This window comes from Podarcis muralis, chromosome Z (assembly GCF_964188315.1).
Source record: "Podarcis muralis chromosome Z, rPodMur119.hap1.1, whole genome shotgun sequence".
In the NCBI taxonomy this organism is placed as follows: domain Eukaryota; kingdom Metazoa; phylum Chordata; class Lepidosauria; order Squamata; family Lacertidae; genus Podarcis; species Podarcis muralis.
The window spans coordinates 3,584,197-3,609,594 of NC_135673.1; the positions used below are offsets into that span (position 1 = coordinate 3,584,197).

A 25,398-nucleotide genomic window follows, 5' to 3' on the forward strand; every position below is an offset into this window, starting at 1 on the left:
ACAGGGCTGCCTTAAGATGTCTTCTGAATGTCAGGTAGTTGTTTATCTCTTTGACATCTGAAGGGAGGGCGCCACTACCAAGAAGGCCCTCTGCCTGGTTCCCTGTAGCTTTGCTTCTTGCAGCGAGGGAACCGCCAGAAGGCCCTCGGCGCTGGACCTCAGTGTCCGGGCTGAACGATGGGGGTGGAGACGCTCCTTCAGGTATACAGGATGTGCTGGACCAGTGCCTTGCCTCGGTAACTGACTGGATGAGAGCCAAAAAACTGATGCACAATTCAGATAAAACTGAGACACTGTTAGTAGGCTTTTCCCTAAACTGGATAGCTGGGAGGTGGCCTGCTCTTGATGAGGTTACACTGCCTCTGAAGAGCAGGTACACTATTTGTGGATACTTCTCAATCCATTGCTGTCGCTTGAGGCTCAGGTGGCCTCAGTGGCCCAGAGTGCCTTCCATCTGCTTTGGCTGGTGGCCCAGCTGCACCTCTATCTGGACAGGGATAGTCTAACGTCTGTTGCCTATGCTCTGGTAACCTCTAGGTTGGATTACTGCAACACATTATACATAGGGCTGCCTCTGAAGATGGTACGGAAGCTTCAGCTGGTGCAGAATTTGGCGGCCCGGTTGCTCACCAGAGAAAGACTGTTTGAGCATACCACACCAATCCTGGTCCAATTGCACAAGCTGCCAATCAGCTTCCAAGCCAATTCAAAGTGTTGTTTTTGACCTATAAAGTCTTTAACATCTCAGGACCGCAATACCTTAAGGACCGCCTCTCTCCATATAAGCCGTCCTGGATTCTGTGTTCATAATCTAAGGCCATTATTCATGTGTCTCCTCCACGTGAGGTCTGGAGGGTGGTAACACGAGAATGGACCTTTTCTATAGTGGCTCCCCGTTTGTGGAATGTTCTTTCCAGGAAGGTTTATATATTTTTAGGCGCCAGGTGAAAATGTTCCTCTTTGGCCTACAGCCTTTTAAGTGTATCTGTGGGAAGCAGGGTGGGTATTGTTTTGTTGCTTTGTTTTAATTACTTACAGTGTTTTATCTTGTTATTTTATTCTGTGAACCGCCCTGAGATCTTCGGATAAAGGGTGATATATAAATTTAACAAGCAAACAAATAAAAAAAATGCATGAACTGGGGGGTCATAGTTTGTTTTGCCCTAACAAACCTTGATTGCAAAGTCAACAACAAACCATGGCTTCAAGCTGCCTAATGATGGTGGTTTGTTTCAGTATGAAACATACAATGATCCCCGATTTGGATATCCTGCTAAGCCAACTTGTTTGTGGTTTGTTTTGGCACTGGTGGCAAAGAGGAGCAAAGTGGGAGTGCTCAGGCAAACAAGTCACACTTTTTGGCTTAGCGTTATGTGCAGATACAGCCTGTGTGTTTTGGACTGGAGTGCTGGGATGGAGGAAGAATGCTTTGAAGAGATGAGAAAGGATGCAAGATTAACTCCAGAAGATACCTGCATTAAACCAGATAAAAAGGGATTGGAAGAATAAATGCAGGTTACATTTTAGGGGCAAGTTCTCTGTTCACTTACAAAGGAACCAGCCCAGTAGGAACATTTTAGTCTAGAAATGTAATCAGATGTGCTAGCTTCATGTTATAGAAGCTGATCAATAAGGACACTGAAAGCTCTACCATCAAAAGAAAACCTTTATTTCCAAGTAGCCCAACTGACACCAATACTTTTATCCAAGACAGAGTTTGCATATCTGAATTCTGCAGCGAAGCTACACCAGAGTACGTATCCAGGGTTGCAATCCAAAAATGATTCGGGATCAGGCTGAACAAAGCAGAGCATGTGTCAACAGCAGCACAACCTTGTGTGTGCATTTGTTTGAAAGTAAGCCCTACTGCACATGGTGGCGCAACCCTAAGGGTTGGTGGAACCAGCCCCCACCAGGTGCAAAAATCACCTATTAGAATATGGAGTGTATGGTGTACATGTGTGTGTTCTTGCACATTTCACCCTTCCTCCTTGTCTCACCCTTCTTCCAGATCCTTTGAGTACTTGGGTCTCATAAAAATATAGGAATTTCTCATGTGGCTAGTGCAGTAAAGTGGTGTTTTTTTTCTGGGGGGAGGTGCCAAGACAGCTCCTTGCCAAGGGTGCAAGGGACCTAGGTATGCCTCTGACTCGAATAAAGGCCAAATTGCATTGAAGAAACTCTAGTCTACAAACTTAATCCAGTTTTAAATTGAGCTGTCACTTGTATCCCCCTTTCCTCCCCCTCCCCCTCTAAAGAACTAAGTACTGTAACTGAAACCCTTTGCCCAGGCTTTACAAAGTGTGCCGTGTCTGTTGGTTTAAGAACAGAACTTGCATGTGTCGGTTTAAGAGCAGAACTTGCATGTGCTCCTCCTACGTGTGAGGGCTGCTTCACACTTTGCAACCCTTCTCCAACATTAAGACAATCTTTTACGTGGCAGAACACCACAGATGTGTGCCATCACCACATTTTACAAACCACACCTTATTTAAAAAGGAATTGCCTTTCACCTGGAAATTCTGACAGATCCCTTTGATGGGTAGCAGGAGTAAAGGCTCTTCTGTTCTCATTCTTTCCTAGAATGCCATTATTTTATCCCAAAGGCACATTTCCAGAAACTTCAGCCTTCTCCCTGCACCTGCTTCAGATAAATATTGCACACTATTTGCTAACTGTTCTTTATTTGTTTGTGTTACCCTCTCTGGGTCAACTGTCTGGTAATGGAGAACTCCCACATGCCATACAGGACCCAGAGAAAAGCAGCAACGAGAGTGTGGCTTCAGATCTATTCACTCTGAACAACAAGAAGGACTCAGTGTCCTGCAAACTGGCAGACTCTTTCCCACCAGCAGAATGAACCCCTAGCAAAACACTTCTTCCACCTCCTCCAGGACCAAGCAAATATTTTGCAGACAGACAAGTTTGTTTTAGACACTTGGAAAAACAAAGTCAATTCCCAAAGCAGAAGGGCCTAGTAAGGGCCTAACAATCAAAATTCACTCAGCAAGTATGATACCCTTAAGGCTTTCTACAAATAATAGTCCATGCGTCATGTTCCACTGCTTTTTCCAAGACCCCTTTGGTGGTGGACTTTCATTGCATACACCCCTTTTGGCTTTGGAATTAAAAAATAAATAAGTCCTGCTTTGCTTTATGAGCTTTTCCTGGTCAATGTAAGGGTTGTTTTTAGCATCTGGAGTGCTGTGTGGCAACTCTGGACTGCCCAATGGCTGCCTCCATACGACGGTACCAAGGCTGGATCTTGGTGTGGGTCATCATGTCATCAAAAGCTTCCAAGCCTTCCATGACGCGCAAAACTCCATAAACCGCCTGTGCAGACAGAACAGAGAAGAAAACTGGTGAGAAGAACATCAGCTACAAGTGGGAAAACACATGCATCGCAGAAGCTTCCATTTTCAACTCCCAGCATCTCATAACTAAGAACACCTTCAGAAGGAGGGACTGGACAAAGACTCGGGGCATAGAAGCGTAAGAAGAGCGTTGCTGGATCAGACTGAGGACCCAAGCAACCTATTCCCTATTTTGGACACCCCGTAATTATTGGGGTACCCTCATACAAGGGTGCGTCAAAGCCCTAGAGACCTGTGGTGGAAATACAACTCCCTCTTTTGCCTCCTTCACAGCACATAGGTCAATTACTCACATTACTTCATAGCATAATTAATGGAACTGAAGTTAAGGAGAGCAACTTCCCTGTTTTAAAGGGAACAGATCCCATCTTCCCTCTGGACGTAGCTTTCGTTTTCTACTAAAGGCCTAGTTTGTGTTGCATCTTTCCAGTCACAACTTTAACTCAGTGGTAATGGATGGCTTGGAGTTGACATCACAGCCAAGCCACAGTTTGTAGTTGTGACTGTCCCCTTGGTACACATGCTCATGGACTCAGTTACCTCCCTGCCCTTCCCAGCTTGCAACAACCACCGCTAGCCACTGCCTGCCTGAACTGGCAAACATGGCTTGCAGCAAAGCAGAGTTTGCCAGAAACACCACTTGGCTTCCAATTCTGATTTGGAGGCAATCCATGCATTGCAGTAACCACTGCATTCCCTGATTCAAGTTCAATGGCAAGCAGTTATACTGAACCTTGAAGCAGGCAAGGAAGTAAACACACAAGCCCAGAATACAGTGCTGGCAACTAAGCCATGGTCTGCTTGTGTCACCTAAACTGGATCCAGCATAAGGAAGTCAGTATGGCTTCAAGTTACAAAAAAGGAGATTCCGACTAAACATCAGAAAAAACTTTCTGACAATAAAAGCTGTTCCACAGTGGAATGGTCTCCTTCGGGGGGTTGTGGGCTCTCCTTCCTGGGAGGTTTTTAAGCAGAGGTTGGATGGCCATCTGTCATGGATGCTTTAGCTGAGATTCCTGCATTGCATGGGGTTGGACTAGATGACTCTTGGGGTCCCTTCCAAGTCTATGATTCTATGATGCCAAAGTCCTGAAGGAGGCCTACTGATCACCCTCTGGGCCTTGCTGGGGCTTGGTTGCCTTCAGATATGCAGAACCAGAGGTGCCAACTTGCCCCCACCATTGAGGGGACCAACAGAATGTGATGTGCTGAAGTGCCACGCAAAGTTACCACCCAATACTGAGGGGGCCCAGCTCCCTCCTTAAGAGCTTTGCCCCCCCACCCCAAAGTGCCTTGCCCTCCCCCAGCTGGCAGACGCCTGTGCAGAACACTGTATTAGTTTTCCGGATTACAATTACTTCCGCCCTATTTTCTCTTTCACATTGAAGTACCTGTTGTATTATTCGGAATCGTGGCTTTTTGTCTGATATACCGGCATGTCTCACTAAATTTCATTCACCGCTGAGGGATGGGATGACACAACAATGAGTGTCACTGGACAATATCGCTACTCCTGTACTTCTCCCGCACTGAAAACTTCTTTGTTCCCAGTGTGATGAATGTCTTCTGAGCATGAGGGGTTAATCTCTGTCCCCACTTATCTCAAAAGGGAGTTTTGGCAATCAAGATTTATACCTTGGTTGCCTTTAATCACTGCCTAATTATCTCTATGGTGCTGGAGGAGACTCTTGAGAGTCCCATGGACTGCAAGAAGATGAAACCTATCCATTCTGAAGGAAATCAGCCCTGAGTGCTCACTGGAAGCTGAGGCTCCAGTACTCTGGCCACCTCATGAGAAGAGAAGACTCCCTGGAAAAGACCCTGATGTTGGGAAAGATGGAGGGCACAAGGAGATGTTTGGACAGAGTTCTCAAAGCTACAACATGAGTTTGACCAAACTGCGGGAGGCAGTGGAAGACAGGAGTGCCTGGCGTGTTCTGGTCCATGGGGTCACAAAGAATCAGACATGACTAAACAACTAAACAACAATGGGAGTGTCAGCAGTCGATGACTAGCCTGCCACCATTCCTCCCCAGAATGGTGGTGGTTTCCAATGGCCACTTGCCAGGTCCTTACCAGATCTGCAAGGTTTGGCTGGGATCCGCCCATGAACATTCTGTGGTGGCCGACAGCTTCCACCCAGTCGTCCACTGCTTTGTACAAGTCTTCCCTGACATTATCCTGCAGGTGGTGCCTGCAGAGAGAGAATTGGGGGGGGGGGGTGGCATTAAAGCTTCCACAACTGATGAATTTCCTTCATTCACATTTCTTCAGCTTTAGACACAGCTTGCAAAACAGCAAACTTTTTTTTTTTTTGGTTAAGATTCCAAGTCTAGGGATAAGAAGCAACAAAACTAAAAACAGAGACATACGATCAGCTTAGTAAATTCATTAGATTTTTTTCAAACCTTCCCGCAAGCAAAGCGAATTACGGAAAAAATTAACACACTGGAATTCAATTCATAAGAATGGGTTATGGGTAACTAAGTTCTACTCAGAGTAGACCCACTCTAATCAATGTTACCAGTTGTGGGGAAGGGGAGTGCTCTTGTCCAGGTTGCACTTGCAGGTTTCCCACGGCCATAACGTTGACCACTGTGAGAACAGGAAGCTGGACTTGATGGGTCATTGGCCTGAGGCAGAAGGCTTTTATGTTCTTACCAAAGTTAGTAATGTCCATTAATTTAATAGGGCTACCATTGGATACTACCCAAATCTACCCATTATGACAATATCACAGTATCCTTGTAAGGATTCTGAATCTTAAGGAGGATAACAGAAAAGGGGCTGTCTCTGGCTAAGTCATACTCAAAGTGGATTCACTGAAATAAATGGACTTAGGTTAGACCAGAGCATTGATTGCAATGGATCTACTCTAGAATACGATTCCATCTAGGATCCGTTTACAATTATCTAGGTGGGACGGCAGCTGAAGCTTCCTGAGCAAACTGAAGAGGGACTGCTGATCTTGAAGACAGATCAGCCATCAGGTCCTGCCAAGAACATAAATTCAAACAGAGGCAATCGGGTGTAATATTAAGACCACTAACATATGAGCCGAATAGACAAGCTCAGGCCAGGGACCTTGTATCACCGGCTCTCAATCAGCATGAGAGGACCCACTTTTATTTTCTTTTAGTGTTTCAAATTTGTAAAGCAGTTTGGGTGTCTTGGCAAAAAAGGCGAGATACAAAATCTGCCAAGTAAATAAAGAAGTTAGCATATAAATGTGTTCCCACATTACTCAGCAAAATGAAGCTGGAGGGTTGCTGTACATCATGATGAATCATCATCTCACTGACTTCAGGAAGAATTCCTAAGGCCCCCTTGCTTTTTAAATATGTGCCGGACATTAAGGTTAATGACTTGGTCAAACACAAGCAGACATAAAAGGGAACCATGTCAAGGAACCCCAATGGCAAAAGTGCAAGAGGAAGAGCTCTGCCTGCCCCACTGCTTCCCCCCGGCGGTGGCGAGAGGGAGGTGTTCTGGCATGTGACCCGGCCACTCATTTCCCCCACCCCTGGTTGGAGAAGCTGAGCAGTTATGCTTTACAGCAGGGGTCAGCAAACTTTTTCAGCAGGTGGCCGGTCCACTAAACCTCCGACCTTGTGGGGGGCCGGACTATATTTTTTGGGGAAGGGAGGGAATGAACAAATTCCTATGCCCCGCAAATAACCCAGAGAAGAATTTTAAATAAAAGGACACAATATACTCATGTAAAAACACGCTGATTCCTGGACCGTCCGCAGGCTGGATTGAGAAGGCGATTGAGCCGGAGCCGGCCCCCGGGCCTTAGTTTGCCTACCCATGCTTTAGAGAACGCATTGGCACCCACCAAGTTCTGCAAGAGCCAGGGCGTTCCTGCGTACTACATTGCTACTTGGTTTCTCCATGGGGCAAAATGGGATGGGCCGCCCCTGACTAGCCTCAACAACTGACAGCAGTCTGGCTGTCCTTGAAGTCAAGAAGTGGAAGATAAAATGAAGATGTCACCCTTGAGCCTTAAAATTTCAGAAGCACCAACCTGGCCTTTAGCCTTTTGCTGATGAAGAACATTGCAGCAGCCCCAACGTATTTGGCAAAGAAGCCTTCGATTGTGCCAAACTTGCCCTCATGCACAATGTAGTCGAAAGATGCCAGGGCCTCGCCAGCCGTGCGGTAAACATTGGGCGAGATGAGGTGCACAAGCCAATCGTCCGCCCACTGCCTCCATTTCATTTCCTCCCTGCAAACAAGACAGGAAAAGCCGATACGTTTTTTGCACATGGGATAGACGACAAAGAGCTGGATAAAGCCGGGTGGGGAGATAAATGGTGCCGCCAGGTTGTGAAGGCCCTTAAAACTAAACTATTAGCCTGGATAGCTCAGTTGGCTAGAATGTGGTGCTGATAACACCAAGGTTGCTGGTTTGATCCCTGCATGGGACAGCTGCCTATTCCTGCACTGCAGGGGGCTGGACTAGATGGTTCTCAGGGTCCCTTCCAACTCTGCAATTCTATGGTTCTACAGATCAGAAGCCAACGTGGTGTATCCAGGTATTGTTGGGATTACAGCTTCCACCCTCCCTGGCCATTGGCCACGCTAGCTGGGGTTGATGGGAGTTGGAGTCTAACAATATCCAAAGAACAACACAGTGGCTGATCCCAGCACCACATTCCAAAACACAGATAAGAGCAGATCACAGCTAAACCACTCTGAGATTGTTTTGTCTTACCATCAAAATGTACAGACATTTTATGAAATAAATAATAAGATCAGCACAAGACTTGGGACAGGGGAGGAATCTGCTTCCGAAAGACAAAATAATTTGTTCATAGAAAAGTAGAGCATGTTTGCTGTGCACTATGGCAACAAAGTACAAGAAAATACACATAACGTTTTACATTACTGAGTTCACCGTCATATATATTTTACTTCAATTTTTTACCATCTTATTGTTTTACACAGCAAATGCTTCCGGTGCACACGATGGGTCTGTTTCAGAAGCTCCAGCTGGTGCAGAATGCTGCAGCCAGATTGCTGATGGGAGCTTCTAGTTGTGAGAACATGCAATGCCACTGTTAAAACAGCTGCTACAGCTGCCCATTTGCTACCAAGTCAGGTTCAAGGTTCTTATATTGATTTACAAAGCCCAGAACAACTTGGGTCCAGGATACCTCAGGGGTCCTGGGAATCCTTACATCCCAGCACAATTGCTGATATCATATGCTCATCTGTGTCAAGAATTTCCCACGTCAGTTGGAAGCCTGCTGAGAAGGATCCTAGTACAGTGGTACCTCGGGTTAAGTACTTAATTCGTTCCGGAGGTCCGTACTTAACCTGAAACTGTTCTTAACCTGAAGCACCACTTTAGCTAATGGGGCTTCCTGCTGCTGCTGCGCCGCAGGAGCAAGATTTCTGTTCTCATCCTGAAGCAAAGTTCTTAACCTGAAGCACTATTTCTGGGTTAGCGGAGTCTGTAACCTGAAGTGTAATTAATCTGAAGCGTATGTAACCTGAGGTACCACTGTACAGTGGTGCCCTGCAAGACGAATGCCTCGCAAGACGAAAAACCCGCTAGACAAAAGGGTTTTCCGTTTGCGATGCGCTTCACAAGACGAATTTCCCTATGGGCTTGCTTCGCAAGACGGAAACGTCTTGCGAGTCTCGCCATTTCCCCCCCCACTACCCCCCCTTTTTCAAAGCCGCTAAGCCACTAATAGCCTTTTAGCAGCTTAGCCGCTAATCCTTTAATAGCCGCTAAGCCGCTAAATCGCTAATAGCGCTAATCCTCTTAGCCGCTAATGGGGTTGCTTCGCAAGATGAAAAAACCGCTAGACGAAGAGAATCACGGAACGGATTCTTTTCGTCTTGCGAGGCACCACTGTATAATATTTTTCTCTAATAAGCTGCTTTTGGGGACAGGGTAGCATGCAATCAAGCCATCCCCACTCACATTCTGAAGTGATAATTTGGGTGGGGACTCCCATACTTTTCTGAACACACAGATAATCAAAAGGACAGCTTGCATAACTGTTTTTCCTTATACAATAGCGGCCGTGGGGCAGCAGGATCGAGACTGTGCTGTCCAAGGAAGGGTCTCTGTGTTAATACCTACACCCTTGCTTCCTTGACAGGATAAAGATTCCGAGTCTCCTTTTCATCCAGCATAAGCCAGTATTTGTTGCCATACTCAATCACCTCCTTGCCCCGGTCATTTGTGGCTTTCATAGCAGGGTAGTATGACATAATCTCGTCCAAACCCCTCCTGGGGAAATAAAAGCAGAAGTCAAAGAACAACCACACACTTTATATTCCATCCTCCCCATCCCATGACCAGGCAGTGGCAGAAGGAGAGGGATTCAATAAGAACATCTCCTGAAATAAGACAATGGCTACGTTAGACTAACTCTGACCAATCATTTCTGGGCACCACTTGGAAGAAACAACAAGAGAATCAGTGCTGTTTTGAAAGGTTCCGTCTGCCATATTGGTTCAAAATGGTGTGAACCTTCCAAAATATATAGCAGACTAGCTGAAAGTACCCAGCATTGCTTAAGAATTCTAAGAAACAAAAAAATAAAATCCTGAGCTTCATAAATGGATAATGTAATCTGTTAGTTTCAAGAGCTGCACACACACAAAACGCCAACCTGGGAAATACCCAACTAGGACCCAGCCTCAAATCAATTCAGCGGTGAAGCTAATAATTAATTATGGCTTCTTCTTTTTTAAAGCACACCTTTATTTTTCACTTTTCAAGTGCAACATACATAAAAGTACTCCCCCCACCCCCAGAGTACAAGATTTATCTGAAGCTAGTGTGTATCCGTGGGTTCTTCTGGAATGGTGGGGTCCTAACTCCATGATCGTTTTAGCAGTGTACAAAACTAAACCAAGTCAAGTAAAAGTTGCTATTCCTTTGTTCCCGGAGCTTATTTTACCCTAGAAGATTAGGTTCCATATTTGGGGGGGGGGGGGGGGCCAGTTTCAGACAAGTTTGTGTTTGGTGCAAGTCCTAAAACCGCAGCATCATAAAGGGATACAAAAACCAATCTGTAGACACATAAGGATGGTTTTATTTGTAATAAGCTCAGCATCTTATTCTTTTTTTAAAAATCCCTTACCTGGAAACGAGGTAGGTTTTAAATGCACTGATGATCACAGAAGAGTCATTCAATTGCTGGGGGATGGGGGGGGGGGAGAGAGAGAGCGAAGCACAGTGTTACACAAAAACTTGATCCATCCATGTAGGTACCAAACCTAGAAGAGGCTTTGTCTTTAGGGCAGAGCTTTCCAAACTGTGTGCCGCAACAAGTTAGTGTGTTGGCTCCAGTTTATAGATGTGTCGTGTGAACGCTCCCTGTGCTCTTCCCAGATGGAAAGAGGTTGGTTGAATCTCCAGTTTGCTAGTGAAGCGGAATTACCGTATTACGAAATGACGCATCTCTAAACAATGTGTCATCAACATGAAACGTTTGGAAAGCTCTGCTTTAGAGTTTTGATCCTGTATTTAAATGCATTACATTGCTTTGGTAGACACCATGATAATATCAGGTAGACACAATAAAATTAATGCAAGCTTACATGCTCCAAATTAAACGAGTCAGTTATTGTTCACTGGTGCTTGACCATCTTTTTTTAATTTTAAAAAAGGTGAATGAAGTTGTCTTCAGACTTCCAAAGCGAAAGATCATGCCGGAGGGGTGGGGGCAGTATTGGTTAGCATGTTGGACTGGGACTTAGGAGACCAGGGTTCAAGACCCCACTTGATTATGAATAATAATAATAATAATAATAATAATAATAATAATAATAATAATTTATTTATACCCCGCCCTCCCCAGCCAAGGCCGGGCTCAGAGTGGCTAACAAGTAATAATAAAAACAAGTTGAATGATTACAACTTAAAAACAAGATTAAAATACAACATTAAAATATTGAAACATTAAAATATTAAAATGCAGCCACATCACAGGAGGAGAAAGGAAAAAGGAAAAAGAAAGAGAGGGAAGGAGGGAGGGAATCAAATTGGCTCCAAGCCAAAGGCCAGGCGGAACAACTCTGTCTTACAGGCCCTGTGGAAAGAAATCAGATCCTGCAGGGCCCTGGTCTCATGAGGCAGAGCGTTCCACCAGGCCGGGGCCAGTGCTGAAAAGGCCCTGGCTCTGGTTGAGGCTAATCTGACTTCCTTAGGGCCCGGGACCTGTAGGGTGTTGCTATTTATGGACCTTGAGGCTCTCCGTGGGGCATACCGGGAGAGGCGGTCCCGTAGGAACGATATATATATAATATATAAAATATATAATATATATAGTATAAAAATCCATAATTAAAACACACTATGAATCCCCTTGGAATATTAGGCCCTTCTCTGCACCCCCTGCAACAGGCACACCAGGTACAATAAACCAAGGAGCTTAAATTGCCCAACCAGAAACTCACCACTGTGCTTCCAGCGCTGGCAAGGAGAATGGGCACTTTCCTGTAGGCAGAGAACTTAATCTCCTTCTGCATGACTGGATTCACCTCCACGACTTCATAAGGCAGCCCATGATAATCCAGGAAAGCTCGGACCTTGCTGCAGAAGGGGCAGGTCTTGTACTGGTAGAGGGTCAGCTGCAGGTTCTCCTCTGGGAGCTGAACAGGCAGAGATGTCAAGGGCATCACTAATCTGGCTAAAGAAATACCTCCCCCCCCCTCCCAAAAAAAGCAGCGTTTATCACAGGCAGAGGAATAAGGCTACAAAAAGCTGCTTATTACGACGGCTTAAAGGAGCCCTCACGGCCAGAGGCAGTCTACCCCGAGTACCCTTGCTTTGGCTCTCTACTGAGGTGGGGGGCTTCCTGGCAGCACCCCCCAGGCCACTTTGAGGAACATAAGAATAGAAGAGCTCTGCTGGATCAGTCCAAGGGGGTCCACTTCATCCGGCATCTGGTTCTCAGGGTGGCCACCCAGATGCCCCCATGAGAAGTTCCCAAGCACAAGGGCATTCTCCAGCAACTGGCATTCAAAAGCAAAAAACTGGTGGCTGGGAGAGGCCGTCAGGACCACATAACACCGGTCCTGAGAGATCTGCATTAGCTCCCAGTACGTTTCCAAGCACAATTCAAAGTGTTGGTGCTGACCTTTAAAGCCCTAAACGGCCTCAGTCCAGTATACCTGAAGGAGCGTCTCCACCCCCATCATTCAGCCCGGACACTGAGGTCCAGCGCCGAGGGCCTTCTGGTGGTTCCCTCACTGCGAGAAGTGAGGTTACAGGGAACCAGACAGAGGGCCTTCTCGGTAGTGGCGCCCGCCCTGTGGAACGCCCTCCCTTCAGATGTGAAGGAAATAATCAGCTATCTCATCTTTAAAAGACATCTGAAGGCAGCCCTGTTTAGGGAAGTTTTTAATATTTAATGCTGTATTGTTTTTAACACTCGATTGGAAGCTTCCCAGAGTGGCTGGGGGAACTCAGCCAGATGGGCGGGGTATAAATAATAAATTATTATTATTAATTATTATTATTATTATTATTATTATTATTATTATTATTATTAGCGCCTCCAACCGTGGAAGCAAGGCATAGCCATCAGGCCTGGGAGCCATGGATAGCATTCTCCTCCGTGAATTTGTCCAGTCCTGCTTCCAAGCCATCCAAGTTGGTGGCCATTACCGTCTTCTGTGGAAGGGACTTTCCTAGTTTAATTATGTACTGCATGATGGGACTTCTTTTTCTCCGCTGGTGGTCCTGAACATTCAGCTTCACTGGATGTCCCACCCTGACTTCTAGTGCGATGAGAGAGGGAGGAACACTTTCCTCTAGTCTATCTGCTTCTAGAGATGGGAGACACAGAGGCAGACCAACAAACGAACGTGTTTGCATTAGGGGATGTCCTGAATTAGAGGACCTTATGCATTATATCTTGCGCTGCCCCTTATATAATGAAGCAAGAGAAAGATTTTTAGCACCTATAAGGACAAGGTCCCCCGGCCAGAACCCCTCTGACGTGTTTTTATATCTCTTCGCAGACACAAATAAGTATGTGACCTGGCGTGTAGCACTCTTTGCAACTGCTGCTAGAAAAATTAGAGCAAATTATATAGCCAAGGTAGCCACCAACTGTAAAGGAGATGAATTTATTTGACCCTATCTACATCAAGTTATATTCTACCTTTATCACCAAACTCCGAATATAATTGCACATTGTATTAATTAACATTCTTTTTTAATATATTAGTGGCCATGTGATGATTTTAGCCTATAAATTTTATTGTTTAATGTCTTAACCTGTATATTAAGGTACTTTTATATCTCTGATTAGAGAAGGTAATGTCTTGATAATATAAATGTTTTAAGTTTTTTTGTATTAATGCAGCGTATTTTCTTTTAATTGTTGAATGATTCTGTGGCAGCCTTTGGCTATGTGCAATAAAACTGACTGACCGACTCTATCCACTTACTACACATCATAAAGGGGAATGCGGAATCAGCCAGATTGAGCACAGCTCTTCTGTTCCCTATCCCTATTCCAAATATGTGGAATAAGCGTCAGGTTCCTCATGCTCAAACTTTTCAAATCCGCATTTCCCCTCCAGATGCAATGGAGAATCACTTTTATTTATCAGCTACAACAGTTTGCACTGGTGGCTGTTTCAAACTGCTTACAAGGTAAGATGGATGGCAAGAGTTCTTTTTTTTTAATTTTTAAAAATTGATTTTCATGAGAAAACAACACAGAAACAGGTAACAAGTTTTAAACTACTGTTTAAAACTCTGCTTTATTGGAATGGGGCATTCACTATTTCAAATGGTTCCCCACCTCCTGAATGACACCACCTTTAAATGACAGCACAGAAATATTTTTAAAAATAATTTACTTATACATTTATTAGTATGGTATCAGTGATGCTGCTGTTGCTGCTCACCTGAGATCAGTCTGCAAGCCTAACTCACTGGCTGAAGACCACCAATAGCTTGGGTTAGCAATTTGCAACCTTTGCAGACCCAGAACCCTTATTTAGCCCAAACACCTTTCTCCACATAGAACTGTATGGTGGTCGTTCTGCTCCCACCTTATGACCTGGGCTGTGACCCAGGTTCAACCCACAGTGGCAATTCCAAGCTGGGAATGTCTCCTGCTCTGAAACAGAGCCATTGCTGCCAGCCACTGTGGACCCAAGGGCCACAATTCCACATAGGCAAGTTTCTGAGGGCCACATGCCAGTTGCAGGCAGAGCCTTAGGCAAAAGTGGGTGGACCAATGAATGTAAATTTCACCCATATTAAAGTAGAAGCTTCTACACACTCTCCCTTGCCTCTGTCCTCCACCCAGAGAGGCAAGAGGCTTTAGGTACATATTATCAGCGCTTTTTTCTTAAAAAAATAAGATGTTTAGGGTACTCTCATTTTGACTCAAGAAAATCACAATTTGAAAGTTCAAATCGGGGGAACTAAATATAGTAAATGGACAAAAAATACAAAGATTCCTAAAATGTTTAGGGGGTATGCGTACCCCTGCGTCCCCCCCCGAAAAAAACACTGCGTATATTATTATGCACTTGCATTGCACTGCACTTTTTGGCACGTGCGGCCAAACTGGTGCCAAACGCATTACCAGCCAGAGCAGGCCGCTCCGAGCCAGCTCCCTTCCTTCCTTTGTTACCAGCTGGAAGGGAGCTTCACAAAACTGCGGAGACGAGAAGGGGTACCCCCAGTGGTCATCTAGCCCAACCCGCTGCCATTCAGGAGCCGCGCAACGAAAGAGGCGCCGGCAGAAACCTTCCCTGGAGGAGAGCGCCCCGTTCCGCTTCCCTTCCCGCCTCACCTTGGACGCCTCTTGCCTCGCGAGAGGCTTCTGGCCTCGGAAGCGGCGCTGGAGGGTCCGGTAAGCGCCAAAGGCGCCCCCAAGGGCAAAGACTGCCCCCAGCAGAAGGGGTCTCCCTGCCCCGGGCCAGCCTCGCCCATAGCTGCCCGCGCCGGAGGAGGCGATGCAACGGCCCCGGCTCCCGGCCCCCACGGAGACCAGGAGACCCCTTCGCGCAACTTGGCAGAAGCCCTTCACGCAGCTGCCGCAGCAAGACGCTGCTGCCATCTTCGCTCTCCGGAGGGAAAAAAGCGGCGCGGGAGGGTCCCGAAGTTTAGGAATAAAACGAAAGTGGATTTAAAGAGACAGGGCCCCTACCAGATTTGCAAGATTTTTGAAGTTCCGGCCTGAAATGCACGTGCGCAGCACCGCACTGATTTATTTATTTTTTTAAATCGCATTGCATCGCACGCGCCGCGCTGCGCAGTAATGTAAGGAATTGGGTTTATCGCCCACCTATTTCTCAACGTGGTTCTTCCCATCATCTGTTTGTTTATTTCTCTCCAATATTCATTCATATGCCACCTAACGACAAAAGTCCTCTGCGTGGTTCACAAGTTAAAAACTAAAATGAAAAAAATACAGAAAGGGATCTGAAATATAATGCAGAAAAAGAAAATGACATTCTCCCCCCCCCCCAATTTTTTTATTGAATTTTCCAAATTAATAACAAACACAAACAAACAAACAAACATAAATGCTAACTGTAATAATTCCACTTTTGTTAACGTTGTTAGGTGACTTCCTCAAATCCCCCTGGCTAAGTTTCAATGTATGTCATTGTAACAGTTTTCCAAAACTAATTTCTCATAAGATTTACTTAGTCAATTAACATCTTTCTTTCTTTTCATATTTAACTTTAAACATATTATTCTATAACATCACATATTTAAATCCTTTGCCAATCTGATACTTGCAAGTATTTCTGTTTAAGTTATCTTAGCACATTTAGCTAAATAGTCTTTAAATTTCATCCATTCCTCCTGGTACTCCTCCTCCTTCTGGTCGCAAACTCTTCCAGTCAGGTCGGCTAGCTCCCAAAAGTCCATCATCTTCATCTGCCATTCCTCCACACTTGGCACTTCTTGTGTTTTCCAATTCTTGGCCAATAAAATCCTAGCGGCAGTTGTGGCATACAAAAACAATCTAACATCTTTCTTGGGCAATTTCCAAACCTGTTATTCCAAGAAGAAAGGCCTCTGGTTTCTTAATAAATGTATATTTCAACATTTTTTTCAGTTCATTATAAATCTTCTCCCAGAAGTCTTTCACTCTGGGGCAGGTCCACCACATATGATAAAGGGTTCCTTTTTTTCTTTACATTTATCACTGTTGTGATATATCTTTGCTAATTTTACAGGAGTTAAGTACCATCTATACATCATTTTCATAATATTTTCCTTTAACACCGTACAGGCAGTGAACTTGACCCCTTTCCTCCACAACCTTTCCCAGTCTTCAAACATTATGTTATGTCCCACATCTCTTGCCCAATCTATCATCACAGATTTAACTTGTTCATCCTCTGTATGCCACTCCAACAATAGATTATACATTTTAGATAAATTAGAAAAAGAAAATGACATTCGGCAGCAACAAATATTTTTTACAAGGGGTAAAAAAGGGAGAAGAAAACACGACTGAAAATGTCTTCACCTGAAAATGTCTTCAATCCTGAGGCAAATCAGGCTGTGAGAATCATTTTAAGGGGGATTACTCTCACTTGCGCCTGTCTAGGCTAGTTGCCCCTAATGTAGGGGTACCAGGAAGGAAGTTGCACCGAATTTGATGGGTCATGCTCCCATGAAAGTGCGTGGGGAGGGGAGATTGCAGCCTGGCATGCGGGCCCTGAGCCGTCCACTCAGGGATGCAGCGCCCACTTTGTGTGTGTTGGGGGAGGGGTGTCAGTTTCTTTCATTGCACTTAGTAGGGCTTATGCCTCCTATACATGCTTTCTCTTGCCAACCTAGCAGTTCGAAAGCACATCAAAGTGCAAGTAGATAAATAGGTACCACTCTGGCGGGAAAGTAAACGGCATTTCCATGCGCTGCTCTGGTTCGCCAGAAGCGGCTTAGTCATGCTGGCCACATGACCCGGAAGCTGTACGCCGGCTCCCTCGGCCAATAAAGCGAGATGAGCACCGCAACCCCAGAGTCCGTCACGACTGGACCTAATGGTCAAGGGTCCCTTTACCTATGCATGCTTTACTTGGAAAGAAAACTAAGGTGGGTATGAGTGGGTTGGTTATGATTATGATACTGAGAATAACTCTTATCCCTAGCATTGCAAGAGTGTTTATGCAACCTGCAATAAAAATTCAAACACAATCCAGCATGACAAAACAAAACCTCCCTGTTTTCTTTGCAAAAGGAGGAACTTCAGAAACACACAAAAAAAGGCCTCCAGTTTGGGGATCTGTATGCATTTTGCGGTGCAGCTTCCAATTATGAAGACAGTTTCTCGCCCTTCCGATCTTCGCCTGGTGCCCACCCTCTCCATAACCATATAATTTAAGCAGAAGGGGCGTGGCTTGTCAAAGTCACAGATTTTGACCTTTACTCCCCTCCCTCATCAACCTCCTTGTCAGGAGCAGCCTACGCGGTGGCGTAGGACTACAGCTCCCATCATGCACACTGGCTGAGGCTGATGGGAGTTAGAGTCCAACATCAGGAGGGCGCCAAATTGATTCCGCAATGCTTGCAGGGACCGCCTATTAGCTTGCATCTGTCAATTCAGATGCAATTAGGGTGATCAGATTTTTTCAGTTGAAGGCGCAGGAAACGAGGCTGGCAGCTCCCCCTAGAAATTGCTTCCTACTAGTACTAATAATCTCCTTTAACACTGCAGTGTGATGAGTGTACTGCAGCACAGTGCAACACAATGAATGTTCGTTTATTGGAGTCTATGAATTGCTTCTCATAAAATACATTGAAGAGACTTCACAGTAAAAATGAATGTAAAATGCTCCCAAATGTAAAAACAGAACAAAAAAACCAAAAAGAAAACCACCCAAAATAATCCCAAATGTATAAAAAATGATCTGCATATATGCCAGTGTGGTACTATCATAATACCACGGCATTTTGGGCTGTGGCTCCAATCTGGTGGAACGCTCTGTCACAAGAGTCTAGGGCCCTGTGGGACTTGACATCTTTCCGCAGGGCCTGCAAGACGGAGCTGTTCCACCAGGCCTTTGGCCAGGGCACAGCCTGACTCCCTCCTTTGGCAATCTTCACAGAACTCTAGCCCAATGGTTGCCATCAATTTGATTTGAATTAATTTTATAAGGAAATGATTTTAGAATGTTGTATTATTTTATTGTTGTTAGCTGCCCTGAGCCCGGCTTCGGCTGGGGAGGGCGGGATATAAATAAAATTATTATTATTATTATTATTATTATTATTATTATTATTATTATTATTATTATTATCATCATCATCATCATCATCATCATCATTAACATTAATATTTTTAATGTATTTATTTATACCCCACATTTTGGTTAGAGTGGTTAGAGTGCCAGACTATGATTTGAGAGACCAGGGTTCAAATTCCACACCCACCCTCCTTGGCCATAAGGCTCACTGGGTGTGTTGCTACCTCTCAGCCTAACCTACCCTGTGTTGTGGGAATTACGGTAAATAAGGAGGGGGAGAACCACGGACACCACCCCAAGCTCCTTGGAGGAAGAGGTGGGATATAGATGGAATAAGCAAAATCAACAAAGACAACCTAAAGTTGCCAGCAGGTGATTGAACTCCACCCCACAATAGTGACACCTTGAAAGCACCTTTAATCTGCTTTAACTTTTCACTAAGTGAAATTTTACTTCTCAGGAGTTGCTACCACTGCATGTTGTGCAATCATAATTAAAACCAATGTTTTAATCAATATATAATATATTGCATAAAAATACAATGCAGCGGCACCTCAGTTTTTGAGCATCTTGGAAGCCGAACATTTCGGTTTCTGGACGCCAAAAACCCGGAAGTAATTGCTTCCATTTTCGAGCACGCCTTAGAACTCAAACGGCTTCCGCTGCATTCCCCCCCCCTTTTTTTCTGCATTAACTTTGCCAACCGCCCTTTGCGCTTCGTTTGCTGAACGTTTCGGAAGTCGAACAGTCTTCCAGAACGGATTATGTTTGACAAACGAGGTTCCACTGTGTATGAACTAACTTGAACCCTGCATCATTGAAAACACTTCTTTGTGTGCCTCCTATGAGAGGTCCCGAGGGTGGCAACACTAGAACGGGCCTTTTCTGTGTTGGCTCCTCATTCAGAGGGTGGCTGCATCTGGCTGTGCTCTGTTGTCCATCCATCCCACCTTCGTCGCCAGTGTTAAGTTGTGGGTGAACATATCAGAGGACACAGCGATTCTTCAAACAGGTCTTGTTTATTCACAGGCCAGGCCAGAACTGAACTGAAGGGTTCAGTCAGCCTGCTTATATAGAGCTCCACTAGAACGCAACAGTAACCATTTTCTGTAACTATCCAATCACTGAACGTCACTTTCGATCCCTTATTTGCATATGTGGACCTGAACTATCTACAGTATCCCCCTGCTGGCCCAGGGTGAGAACTTCAGTACATAACACTTCAGTACGTTTACCTTCCCTCTGGTAAGTGGTCCCTATTTATCTACTTGCACCCGGGGGTGCTTTCGAACTGCTAGGTTGGTAGGCGCTGGGACCGAACGACGGGAGCGCACCCCGCCGCGGGGATTCGAACCGCCGACCATGCAATCGGCAAGTCCTAGGCGCTGAGGTTTTACCCACAGCGCCACCCGTGTCCAACGAATTCCATAAATGAAACCAATTTCTAACAGACACAAAAATTTAAAATGGCAAGAGGACAAAATTTCTATGTGGTTTGGTGTGATTTTATCAGTTACACAAATGATGGAGCATGTGGCAGAGCAGTACCTGCAGTGCGTAATGCAGTCTGTCATGTCTAAATTATTTTACCTCCTCCCCCCTCATCATTCTCTTCTCCTTCATTCCTTATTATTTTTTAGTTTTAATTCACATATGCGCATCTAGTAGTGAAGAGACGGAAAGTGAAACATGTAAATCCAAAATACCGACAGCTTTTTAATCTATTGCTTTTCTGTATTCTCCAGTTTAACATCATACCGCATAACAATATCACATTGCAAATTAACTGCTCGGGTTTTCTCCAATGACTGTCTGCAAATTCAGTATTTAGTTTTAAATTTCTGCTAACTTATCTTTGGATTGCTGTTCCTCCCTTCAGTTGCTGTGAGCATATGCAAACAAATTTGTATTTCTGTGCAGCAACATTTTTATTTTTGAAAATGAAAACCAATAAAAATTAAACTGCTGGTGGGGGACGCACGGACGTGAAACCAGTTTCAAATCCAATATAGATTTGAAAGTGGATAAAGCTTGCCACTTAAAATACGTACTATCCCACACACACTATTTACTTTTACACTTGGGGTGTTTACTTCCTTTTTGACAGCTCGGTTCTCCTTCTACCCCGCTCCGTCAAGGCTGAAAAGCCCTAGCTAGAGGGCTCAATGAAAGCAGTGAGCGTGGGAAAAAGGGGGCGTGGCTCGCTCCTTTGCAACAGCGTCTCCGCCTTCCATCCGGGAAGTAAGGGGCGGGGCTTAACCCCTTACACACCCACTTGCTTTGCAAACCTGGGAGGCGATTTCCGTGCTCGCCTGGGCAGCAATGTCAGGCCCCAATGGAGAGCCGCACCTGAGCCTGGGGAGGGGCGAGGAAGAGGAGCGGGAGGACGGCGAGGACCACAATGGCTTCGGGGAGGCAGGTAACCCCCCTCCCGCCATGTCCCCTCCCGCCATGTCCCCTTTTCAACACAGCCCTCCATCCTCGCTGGCTGGGTTTGACAGCGCAGTTTCTAAGCCTTCAGTCATATCGGTGCGGGATCCTACATGCACTTACCTGAGATCAAACCCTCCGGCCCTCGCAAACGTCAGTTCTACCTTTGTGATGGCTGGTTTTCACACGCTCCTCTCTTACTCAGGCGAGCAAGAGTTGTTGTCAGAGTTCAAGGGCACGTTCCAGCCAAGGAAATAATGCTCAAGGAGCGGGTGAGGCGGGGTTCTCGAGAGGTGCGGTCCGGGGAGGGTCCTGATGGTCAGGTAAAGAGACTGCATTTGGCCCCTGGTACAGAGCACGGGACGTGGGTGGCGCTGTGGGTTAAACCACAGAGCCTAGGGCTTGCCAATCAGAAGGTCTGCAGTTCGAATCCCCACGACGGGGTGAGCTCCCGTTGCTTGGTCCCTGCTCCTGCCAACCTAGCAGTTTGAAAGCACATCAAAGTGCAAGTAGATAAATAAGTACCACTCCAGCGGGAAGGTAAATGGCATTTCCGTGCGCTGCTCTGGTTCGCCAGAAGCGGTCGCCAGAAGCGGCTTAGTCATGCTGGCCACATGACCCGGAAGCTTTACGCCAGCTCCCTGGGCCAATAAAGCGAGATGAGCACCGCAACCCCAGAGTCGGTCACGACTGGACCTAATGGTCAGGGATCCCTTTACCTTTACCTTACAGAGCACGTATAGGATTGCAGCATTAGGAGTTAGGTAGGTTTGAGCCTCGCTGAGTAACCTGTAGGATCTGTGCCTCTTTACCATACAAGTACAGGCTCCCCATAGTCTAGCTTTCCTCAATATTAAATAACCATAATCCCTTCCTGTAGAAAACTACTATGTCCAGGCTCCCAGTACATTTCCGAGCACAATTCAAAGTGTTGGTGCTGACCTTTAAAGCCCTAAACGGCCTCGGTCCAGTATATCTGAAGGAGTGTCTCCACCCCCATCATTCTGCCTGGACGCTGAGGTCCAGCGCTGAGGGCCTTCTGGCACTTCCCTCACTGTGAGAAGCCAAGTTACAGGGAACCAGGCAGAGGGCCTTCTCGGTGGTGGCACCCGCCCTGTGGAACGCCCTCCCAGCAGATGTCAAAGAGAAGAACAACTACCAGACTTTTAGAAGACATCTGAAGGCAGCCCTGTTCAGGGAAGCTTTTAATATTTAATAGACTATTGTATTTTAATATTCCATTGAAAGCCACCCAGAGTGGCTGGGGAAACCCAGCCAGATGGGTGGGGTATAAATAATTTATTATTATTATTATTATTATTATTATTATTATTATTATTATTATTATTATTAACAAATCTGGAACCATTCTTACTGATTTCTAGGCTTCATTATTCGTTTTAGTTATTCACAGAGTGCCTCCCATCAGCTTTGGCTGGTGACCCAGCTGCTCCCCTATCTGAACAAGGATAGCCTAACTTCTGTTGTCCGTGCTCTGGTAACTTCTAGGTCAGCGTTATACCTGGGGCTGCCTCTGTGGGGCCGCCTCTGGAGACAGTTCAGAAACTTCAGAAATCTGGTGCAGAATTCAACAGCGACATTGCTCAAGGAGCAAGACGGTTGGACATATTACACTGATCCTGGCCCAACTGAACTAGCTGCCAGTTGGTTTCCAGGTCCAATTCAAAGTGCTGGTTTTGACCTATGAAGCCTTAAATAGCTCAGGACCACCATACCTCCAGGACTGCCTCTCCTCGTATAAACAGTCTTGGACCCTGCAATCATCCTCTGAGGCCCTTCTTTGTGTGCTTCCTCCACAAGAGGTCCAGAGGGTGGCAACATGAGAACAGGGCCTTCTCTGCAGTGGCTCCCCATTTGTGGAATGCTCTTTCCAGGGAGGCTCACCTGGAGCCTTCATTGCATACATTTAGGCACCAGGTGAAAACATACCTCTTCTACCAGGCCTATGGCTGAACAATCTATGGACTAGGGGTGGTGGTATTGTTTTTGTTTGCTACTAGACTATGCATTTCTGTGTTTTTGTGTTGTAAACTGTCCTGTGATCCTCATATGGAGTTTAAAGAATAAATAATAATAGTCTGGTCAAACTATGTCTGGGCAGTGGATTTTCAGACTGACAGGGTTGGGGACTCCTATTGTTGAAGGGTTTACTTCATGCAACTCTACCAAATCCCTTCAGATGGAAAGATATCACATCAGGGGAAAGTCTTAGCTTGACTGTTCTCACTCTTAGCGCACCAAATGTGTGCATGTTTGGAGGACAAGTCTAACTCTGGTTACAATCCTGTACCCATTTACCATTGGCTGTGGCTCTTAGACCTGAAGTCCCCAGAGGCAGTTTGATTGATTTAAATTATTTAAATAAATTTTTTTCTTTAAAGTCTCTGCCTGGTAACAGGGCAGATTTAAACACTTTAGAATAATTTTCCATACAAGTACAGCTGCAGTTTGCTGCACGTACGGTAGTTTAAAACTGGTTTCCCCCCATGTGTACATTTTTGTTGATTTGATCTATTCAGTTAAATCCCACGGTTGAGTCTTTCTGTGCCTGCTGGACAACCTGTTTCAAGTGGATTCTGTGGCCTCCGAAGTATTGGACTTCCATTGGGATGATGTTGATGATAATAATAATAATAATAATAAATTTTATTTATACCCCGCCCTCCCTGGCCAGAGCGAGGCTCAGGGTGCCTAATACCAATAAAATTTCAGTAAAAACATAATAAAGAAAAAAAAAACCAATTTAAAATACAGGTTAAAATGCAGCCTCATTTTAAAAGTCAAAACCATAAGGGGAGGGAAACATAAGGGTCAGACTGAGTCCAAACCAAAGGCCAGGCGGAACAGCTCTGTCTTGCAGGCCCTGCGGAAAGATGTCAAGTCCTGCAGAAATGATGTTGTAGTCCAGCAGAATTAAGAGGGAAGTGGCTTCCCCACCCCTGAATTAGCAGCTCTCTGGTTGATATGGACCTTGAACCCAGGTCTTATTCTGTTTGTGGGTGCCACTGACTTAATTTTGCACTGTCAATTCATGCTAGAACAAAAGGTCTGATTTTTGTACAGTGGTGCCTCGCAAGACGAAATTAATCCGTTCCGCGAGTCTCTTCGTCTTGCAGTTTTTTCGTCTTGCGAAGCACAGCTATTAGCGGCTTAGCGGCTTTAAGAAAAAGGAAACAAACTCGCAAGAACTCGCAAGACGTTTCGTCTTGCGAAGCAAGCCCATAGGGAAATTCGTCTTGCGGAACGACTCAAAAAACGGAAAACCCTTTCGTCTAGCGAGTATTTCGTCTTGCGAGGCATTCGTCTTGCAGGGCACCACTGTACTCAGGTCATCTTACTCCCTCTCTCTCTGCTTTCCCCAACCAGAATATGCAGCTATAAATTCTATGCTGGACCAAATCAACTCTTGTTTGGATCACCTGGAGGAGAAGAACGACCACCTGCACGCCCGCTTGAAGGAGCTGTTGGAATGCAACCGTCAGACACGCCTGGAGCTGCAGCAGCTGAGCGAAGGCGAGGATGGGGAGAACGACACGCAGAGACCTGAGCCAGACACTTAGTGTCCACCAACCTTGTGTGGGATAAAAGGAGGTGTAGGCACATGGTTGCTGCTTCCAGTGGGACCTCCCCTTCACCATGGGGTTAGTTTGAGTAGAAAAGGTGCTTTTGGTTCGTGTGTTTGTTTTAAATATCTCCTACCTGCTCTTCTCTCCTCCGGAGTTGTGGTTATGGCTGCTTATGTTGTTAAGCTCTCAAGGAAATGGGGTCTGCTTGTTTGTGAAGGGTAGAGGGCAAGAACTGGATAGGTCTAAGCTGAATCACACGTCAGAATTTACGTTGAGCTGTGTCCTTTCTGGATGAATTTACCATGTCAAGAATTGGAAGGCTCTTGAGGAAAATCTGATTCCCAAGGTTGCTAGCCCCTAGTTCTGTCTGGCTAGACGTAGTTCCATGATGAGATACATGAAACAAGTCTCCTTAGTTTTGACAGAAATTGTTGGTTGTTAGCAGGGCCATCTTAAGCATATCCGGCGCTGTGGTGCAAAGATCCCTCTGGCGGCCCTACACACACACACACCACACACACACACACTCCCGTTTCCCAGAGCACGTATAGGATTTTCTTTTAGGGAGCTGACACCACGCTTACACATTATCTCTAACAAGTCCTTAGAACAAAATAAAATGAAAAGGCAGAAGATCTAGTGAAGTCCTCAATTCCAAAGCAAGACTCATTCAAGACTCAGCTGTTCTTCTAATTCATTCTCATGATTCAAATCAACACATATCAAAAAGTTAAAGCGATCACCAGTTTGTTGTTCTTTAAATAAATTGATAAAGACACAGAGAATGAAGTTCCCGGCCA

The 25,398-nt window shown here is 45.5% G+C and overlaps 2 protein-coding genes and 1 long non-coding RNA gene across 4 annotated transcripts in view; 1 reads left to right on the forward strand and 2 right to left on the reverse strand.

Annotated features, from left to right (window-relative positions):
• The window catches only part of LOC144326116 (uncharacterized), a 276,840-nt gene that overhangs the window by 247,243 nt on the left and 4,199 nt on the right, over positions 1 to 25,398 (reverse strand). The gene's annotated exons all lie outside the window — the stretch shown is intronic.
• On the reverse strand, positions 1,649 to 21,152 carry PTGES2 (prostaglandin E synthase 2). 2 transcript variants are annotated; one of them, XM_028714959.2, is made up of 8 exons: positions 21,135 to 21,152; positions 15,662 to 15,770; positions 11,802 to 11,996; positions 10,484 to 10,539; positions 9,475 to 9,624; positions 7,402 to 7,602; positions 5,451 to 5,568; positions 1,649 to 3,333 (listed from the first exon to the last, which is right to left on the reverse strand). In XM_028714959.2, the coding sequence occupies exons 3-8, from the start codon at positions 11,871 to 11,873 to the stop codon at positions 3,190 to 3,192; spliced, it is 741 nt and encodes a 246-aa protein (XP_028570792.1). In that variant the 5' UTR covers positions 11,874 to 11,996; positions 15,662 to 15,770; positions 21,135 to 21,152; the 3' UTR covers positions 1,649 to 3,189. The 2 variants fall into 2 exon arrangements, with proteins under 2 accessions (XP_028570792.1, XP_028570791.2); XM_028714958.2 differs by lacking the exons at positions 15,662 to 15,770; positions 21,135 to 21,152 and adding an exon at positions 15,167 to 15,462.
• BBLN (bublin coiled coil protein) lies at positions 20,843 to 25,383 on the forward strand. The gene is made up of 2 exons (XM_028714961.2): positions 20,843 to 21,000; positions 24,399 to 25,383. The coding sequence occupies exons 1-2, from the start codon at positions 20,904 to 20,906 to the stop codon at positions 24,590 to 24,592; spliced, it is 291 nt and encodes a 96-aa protein (XP_028570794.1). The 5' UTR covers positions 20,843 to 20,903; the 3' UTR covers positions 24,593 to 25,383.